We start from the raw sequence: 7,743 nt of genomic DNA, 5'->3' as shown, positions 1-7,743 counted from the left end.
AATAGCGAAATTAGTCTAAATAATGTCGAAATAAATAGTGATCCGGCCTAGGAACAGATCACTCTAGGAATGTATAAAAAATTTGCATCAAATTAGAAGAAATGCATTTAATTTCCATTTTTGCATCAACTTTGCACTAACTTTCCCTCGCAGAAAAGTTTGTCCAAAAAACGTCCTACGCTGATCCACTTTATTCGACGTTTTGTGGAATGTAGGGCTAGTTTTTTCGTAGGGTTTTGACGTCTTACACGCAACTCAAAAGACATTGCACGCAACGCAAAATGCATTATGAATTTCTGTTTTGATGGAAATAAATGCATTTAATTTCGCTAATTTTTAAAAATGCATCACAAGTGATCTGCCCCTAGGATCTGGCCTTTTACGCAGATAAGATTAGCTTGAAATTGCTTTTGTTTAGAAAACATAGGATACTCTCGTTAGCCGGTACCCAGAGTTTAAAAAGAACCAAAAACTAAACAAGATCTTTTTCGAGCGATCGTGTTCTTGAAACATGATGAAGTCAGTGTGCATTCGCCAAAATCATCTTCACAGCGCAACCCAACGCAACGCAACAACGGAAATAGCTCAGTTTGCATTCTTGTTTTCACACTTCTTAATAAAGTTTAACCTTTTCATGCCCAACTTTTTTCTAGTACATGTAGGGTTTCAAAACAAATTTTCCTTGAAAACAGTGAGATTAAGAATCACGAAAAGTTTTTTTTTCATAAAAATAGGTGCTTCCCTTGCAGTGCTAGGAGCTGCTCAATACAGTTCTCCTAGAATATTTGCAATAGTCCAATAGGGATCTTTAATTTGGAAAAATTGTGCCAGTTTTTCATATGTATTGGTAGCGGGTGTCCTTACGAGTACACTCATATCATTCTTAAACCTTAATTATTCTTTTATGATTTTTAAATTTAAAAAAACCAAATTAAACTCAACCAGCAAACTGACAGTTGTCCTACTAAATGACGTATCTGCAAATATCTCGTTCGCCTCATTGTTAACCGGGACAGCACCCCACACAGCATGATCTGGTACTTTGTCAATCCGCTAGCAACCTGCCATCTCAAGTTTCATCTGCAAACTATGGTAGATCTGATAAGGCAACCTATAGGGTCGTGCAAGTCGCATGGGTTTGGATGTGTTATTGTCCTAAAAGGAAACAAACTAAAAAATGTTTTTTTCAATAGTTTCGGGCCAAAAAATTGAAAAAGGACTGAGATATTAACTCACGGTACTAATCTGCATCAGAATATGCCTTAACCCGCACACCCCTAAAGATCCCTATTGAATGGAAAACGTAGCCAACGACAGTCAAAATTGATGAATTTAATCAGCTTTCAAAAATATTGCACTATAACGAAGATATATGAAAAATTCATTTTCCGTCGTAAACGTGAACTGTTCCTGGCAGCACTGCTCCATTGGAGTCCAATCAGTTTAATGACAATAACTTCAGTTCTAGAGCTGATTCTTGTAATTGTTAATGCTCAAATGAAAGGCAATAGTCACATTTATTAGCCTTACTTGTTTTTGTGAGCAAATTTTGCTTCAATCAAAAGTTATATCTGTTGAAAAACGTTGTTGTCCACAAACAACATGGGCATGAATGGGTTAATAAAAGCCCCTCTTACTACGAAATCATTATACATGTGCAATTCCAACTATCTACAAGAATAGTACTCGACACAAGAAAAAAAAATCGTAGCTAAATACCTTCTGCATAAGATTCCACATTTTATTCAAACGATCGCCGGGTAGAATCAGCACCGACACGATAGAAACCACGAGAAAATTCGTCGCGTGATTGAATATTATTAAAAAAATATTAGCAGTGCTCCCAATAGCCGGCTATCCGGAGTTCAAGTTGCTTATTTTGCTAATCGTATTAATACAACAAATGATAAATTTCCCAAATTCTCGGCAGCCGGCTGCTCAGAGCAATTATTATATGATAACGCTACTGGCACACTTACTAACAACTCTCCCTTTCCCGTGATACATGTGGAGATGCAGAGGATTCCTCGGTTTCTAGTAGCAACAAGTATCGGACTAACATTCCTTCCTTTCCCAGAAGATCTGCATTCGGATGTGGCCGGCGTCGGTATTGATCAGCATGCAGGGATCAATGTAGATTGCACAATGTGGCTCATCATGTTATTCCCAAGCATGTTGTTCCAATCAACATTTTGCAACCTAATTTGGTTCTGGTCAATAACGGAGTAGCAACTACGGGCGATCTCTTATGCTTACTAGTGTAATAAATACCAAGTAATTGCTTTGATTAGAAATCTCTTATCTGGTGTCAGTGCATTTGTCATGAATGTTCTTGAAGTCAGTAAAAAATTTCGTGTCAAAGTCTGAATAACGATGAGTAAAAGACAACGACCTGGTGTTTGAAGATTATATTATTTATTTCGCAACTAGTCTTATTCACTTAGTTCACAATTTATCTGTGCCAACATACCAATCAGCCGTTAGTAGGTATCTAGCATAACAGAAGGAAACGTTTCTGTTTCCTAAAAAATCTAAGCCACATGTTGCACGTGTTGTGTGTTCAACATTCGATCGATTAGTATTATTCGTTATTCTGCTTTTAATTTTTTTTTTCTTCAATCTGGGTTTTGTTGTTCTGCTTCATAAACTTTAAATGCAATTTTAACCTACCAAAATATAACTAGCCTGTCTATCTTCTTCCATCATTTAAATATCTATTTTTTAATCAGTTTGTTCGGTTTGTAGGTTTGAGTTTCATTAAAAATGTTTTTCTTGTTGTAACGTTTTACACTTGCTTGTTTGTGTGCTGCTCGGCCAGTGCTTGTTTTGCATCTGAAGGTGTTTGTTTTAATATTCGTGTTTCTGATCTAGGTCAAGTAGTGGTAGAAAATCTTGGATTAAATTTGGCATTTTGGGATGTCCGATCTCAATGTTTGGCATGGTTTGGAAATTTACCAAAAATCTAATCTAAACACTGGCTTCGCCTTTTTCTCCATCAAGTAAAAACACAAAAGTTAAAGATTTAAACGTCTATGAGTCGTTTATCATAATATTTGGTTTTTGATTAGTGTTTTCTTAGGTACTAATTCAACGACACTACGGTTGGGATAAAATTGCCAATTTGAGTTTTTTTTCTTCTTGTTCAAACGAGTATTATAAACTATGATTCAATTATTAACGAGCCAATAATTTATATGAATAACACATTTTTGACGCCACACAAATTTAATACAATTAATAAGCTCTGCGTAATTTTCGAGTTTAATTATTGTTTACTTTAGAAAAACGGTCGCAAATTATCGGGAATAATTGCATGGAGGCTGGGGTTTGTTTGTTTGTCTAACTGCAAGAATCTGTCTTGAATCGAATACCCGACTGTTTGTCGTATACTTGAGTGTTAGAGAGAATAAGTTTGAAAGTTGTGACAATTTGTTTACTGCTTTGTAGAAATATTTTGCTTTACTGTATTTCCGTTCTGACCGCTTAGATTCAGACTATCTACATCTGCTTGGTATTTACTGAAAGTTTTGTATTTCAAAATGGCTATTATTTTTAAAATAATTTGTTATCTCTAAGGGTAAAAATGCGCACTGTTTAATTGCTATGACAAACTTTTTTCTTTGTAGATAAAATTGAACTGACTCTGTCATGCCGCTTTGTGGAAAAACATTTTTGAAAACGTTTTTGTTGTTATTTTTGTATTCGATACTGTTTTTCCTACTGTTGTTATTGACACACTGGATTTAGCGGCGATAAAAAGCCAAGGATTGATGTAAGAGTTTTCCGACTGTTTAAATTTTGGTTATTTTTGTCAACAATAACATAGGTAAAAACTTGAACGAATGGCATTGGAAAGAAATTGCACCGCGTTGCTGCTTCCTTCGATTTGAAGTGCTATTGCTGAGGTGATTTCTGCTTCCGGAAACTGTTCACGCTTTGAAGATCTGCGGAAACTCGTTTGCGATTTCCCGCACTACCTGCTGATCTCCGGCACTGCACTCAGTTTCTTCGCAGAAAATTCGCGTGAATATCTTCATCAAATCTTGCTTCCGGTGTTGGTGTTCCGCGTAGCCGGTGTTCCGAACAATCCGGCGGCACAGTTCCAAGTACCATTTGCGGATCTGTAAGTGCGAAAGCGTGCTGAGCACATAAATCTTCCGAGAAATAGATTGAGTGTACTTACAGGTTCTCCCGCGGAGAGATCCGACAACTGTCGTACTAGAATGTCAATCAGCACGCTTTGATCGTTTGTGTAAAAAATGGAAGCTGTTTCCGGCCTACTAAACAAATCAACCAACATTTTTAGAACCGGATTAATGTGCGCTGGAGTGTGTTTTAGCGTGTGAACTGGATCTTCTGCAAAAAATAGTATTTCTTTTAAATGTTTTACTCATTTTTCGCGTTTGGTACTTCACCTTCACGATTTATTAGAACTAGAATCTTCTCGGTGAAGGTTTTTGCGGTCCGAATTTGTTCCATCGCTTCCAGCACAATGTTGTCGGTAAAGTTCTCGAACTGCAAATTGAACGAAAGAATCAAATTGATCATGGTGTCCGGAAGGACATTGTGCACATCAGTTTCCGGTGGAGTTTCTATTAGATTTAACAGGAAGATAACGAAATCCGCACGAAGATGCTCTGAAAAGGAAATGGGTTAATTTCTCGGCTAATAATTCGAAACAAAAATCGTTCTACCTTGCTGGTTGATGGGCATCTTTCTGCCGATGGAAAACACAATGATCAACATATTCGCCAGCTCCTGTAGCTTCTCGACGTTCCTCGCATTGGAAATCATATCCTGAACTATTTCCAAAGGAAGAACCGACCCAAGCAAAATGTCTACCGTAGTGTAATCGAGGTGACACATCGCTTTAAAGGCCTTCAACAGCAGCTTTCGTATGGACCAGCGAGTTTCCATCTGATAATACAAGACTAGATTAATGACACTCTGATAGTGATCGACGGCCATTTCGTTGCGACAGATCTTCGGATCCGCATCGGTGAGAATACCGATCAGTTCGCTCAGATAGCGACTGATGTCCGCTTCGTCCTCGTGCAACATCCAGGTGCGTTGTTCGGAATCGTTTTTACACTCCGACAAACCGGCAAAGATGACGCGTAACCGTTGCGCATCGTGCGTTTGAGCTAGAAACGCATCCGCTACATCCAGAGGGGTCGTTAGATGTAACGCGACCGGTTCCAGATGTTTCACCACCGGCGGAGGCAGTAGCGGTTCCAGTTCACTGAGCATTACGCGAAACGCCACACATGCCATCTCGTGACTTAGATTCGTGTTGGTGCGGATTGCGTCTACCACCTGATAGACGTCCTGGGGTTCGATGTTCATTAGAGGGATTTCGTTTAAATTTTGGCTCTCAGCGATCGTTTCCGGATCACTGGTTGGTTCTTTGGCAGAGGACTCCTTCGGCTGTGGCTCATTTTCACTGGCAGTCATATCGTCGTTGTTGGTGGTTTCCAGCTCCATCTCGTGATCGGTTTGAGCTTCCGGTTCTGCTGTTGGCTCTGTTTTTGGGATTTCTTCGTCACCTCGAGAGATTGCGGTAATGTCGTCACTCGTGGTGGTAGTTGTAGTGGTTGTAGCCGTGTTCGTCGTCTCCGTTTCGGATACCTCCGACACGATACTATTTTCTTGAGCGGTCGGTGTTAGTGGCTCTTCTTGGTTTAGCTTCGAAGAAAGCACGCTCATACTAGGACTTTCCTGGACAAATTGGGGAACACTGGCAGCTGTGCACACGGCTGAACTAGATAGCGATTTTTTGGTAAGTTTCTCGTGCTTCGCTGGCACCGGAGATCGACGGTGTTCGCCTTTGTGTTTGGGGGTCGAATCTGAAATGTAATGATAAAGTAAGCTTCACACTAATCAAATTGCATAATTCAAGGATTTACCTATACAATTGTTATAAGCATATTTCTCCATCGTTGGAATACTTCCGTTGCCGATTCTCGCCGGTGGTTCTTCTTCATCATCATCGGAGAAATCACTCTACGAATAAACGCACATGTTAACTTCACAATTAGGTCAATAGTCCTACTTTTGCTTCCCACAGAACTCGAACATAATTACCTTCAGTATTTTCTCGATTTTATTTTGCTTCTCCACCAACCGATCGATGAGTTCATCTCGGTTAATGATGCCGTTTATTTCCTTCTCCGTCGACATTCGCAACGATTCAATGCTGGATTCGAGAAATCCATTCAGGAAGTTTGGATCGACCTGCAATGCAGCGTAACACAAGTGAATGAAAGGAGTGGAAAAGTAGACGAAATATAAGTATGTGACAAGCCAATGAAAGAGCGCTTGCAAATATATGTACACATGCCGGCTACATGAGGCAATTATATGCACTGTCATTACGATACAGGAAGCAGGTTCGGTAACAGAATAGAGTGCATGCTTCAAACAGCCTATCATCACTGCTCATCGTCCTATCTGAAGATGCTGAAGCTTATTTAAAATGCAGTAAAATATCGATTTTTCTTTCGCCATGCAAGTATCCTTACGGCCTTGTACGTACGTGCTGTCACAAACACTCATCGGTTCCTACCTTCAGTTTCATGACATAATTCGACGGAACGAAACCGATATTGCCCTTCATGCTAACCACTTGCCACCAGTTCCGCTGCCGGGCACTGGTCTGATGCAGAATAAAGTATTCGCCCTCGTCGAAGCTGATGGTTTTCGGGTAAACAGCCGTGAAATCGTACAATGCTTTCAGCATCTCGAAACTCTCTGCGGAAGGATGCAAAAGAAATAATTGATTTTTCCGATCAACTCGGTTTTTCCCCGGACTACGAAACTTACCCGAATCGTTCAGCAAATGTTCCCCCATTGTTTAGTCCAAGCCAGAATTAACTGCCTGCAGCCAGATGAGCACTACAAATTATCTCTATTCACATTTGTCGCAGCAATTTCTTCAATTTAAAATCTTTTTCACGCAAAAAAAGGTAGGGTGCAAGGAAAACTCACACACCCTCTTCACGGGTGATCCATTGGCAGAAAAATCGTCCGTACTCTTTGGAGGTCTCACATACATTGTAGCGCGAATGTCGCTCTCGCGCTGTCGTGGAAAGTATATTATGTTGTGTTGTTATGGTTCATCCCGCGTCGAATACAACACAGCATCCATGCTCTCTCTCTCTGTCATCTCTCACCTCGTTGTTTTGATGTTGCGAGAGAATAGTATGCTCTCTGTTTATTTTTGTACCTAGAAAACGAGCATAAAACGTGCGAATACCGCAAGTACCCATATGTTCTGAGAGAGGAATGGCAAATGTCAACGTGATTTTGTTGCATTCCACATTCATTCTCTTCTCTTTTGGATTCGAATAGTGTTGTCCCTGTTGTTCTGCTGGGTCTGAGAAGGGTAGGGAATAGATTTTCTTGAAAACAGCCAAGTTAATTTTAATTTTCTTCTATTGGAGTTGTACTGACATCTAGCAGCGAGCTTTTGGTAGAGAAACAAAACGACGGTTGCCTTGAAAAAAAGAGGAACATACATTACAAGTTTAGAAGTCGTCAAATCGCCAGCATACATATTTGTTATGAAATCTGTCTCTGGACATTGCAATCCGATAAAAGTCAACACGCCATGTTTTGTCGGATGTCCTTGCCCACACATTGATGTTCAAGCGGTTTTGCTTATTTCTTCCAGAAGCAATAAGAACTGCTATGAAGTTCCTCATTTCGGATATGGTGGCAGGTTTCCATTTTTTATATTTTTTG

The 7,743-nt window shown here is 39.8% G+C and overlaps 1 protein-coding gene across 1 annotated transcript; it reads right to left on the bottom strand.

Annotated features, from left to right (window-relative positions):
• Nucleotides 1–2,399: 2,399 nt before the first annotated feature.
• On the bottom strand, nucleotides 2,400–7,106 carry LOC131683639 (NCK-interacting protein with SH3 domain). The gene is made up of 8 exons (XM_058965776.1): nucleotides 6,823–7,106; nucleotides 6,566–6,750; nucleotides 6,085–6,234; nucleotides 5,907–6,003; nucleotides 4,695–5,846; nucleotides 4,416–4,637; nucleotides 4,184–4,356; nucleotides 2,400–4,121 (listed from the first exon to the last, which is right to left on the bottom strand). The coding sequence occupies exons 1-8, from the start codon at nucleotides 6,848–6,850 to the stop codon at nucleotides 3,930–3,932; spliced, it is 2,199 nt and encodes a 732-aa protein (XP_058821759.1). The 5' UTR covers nucleotides 6,851–7,106; the 3' UTR covers nucleotides 2,400–3,929.
• Between the last annotated feature and the right edge of the window lie 637 nt (nucleotides 7,107–7,743).

Source organism: Topomyia yanbarensis, chromosome 1 (assembly GCF_030247195.1).
Source record: "Topomyia yanbarensis strain Yona2022 chromosome 1, ASM3024719v1, whole genome shotgun sequence".
Taxonomy (NCBI): Eukaryota; Metazoa; Arthropoda; class Insecta; order Diptera; family Culicidae; genus Topomyia; species Topomyia yanbarensis.
Note: the sequence above shows the minus strand (reverse complement) of the source record. Positions and strands in the feature narration are given on the sequence as shown.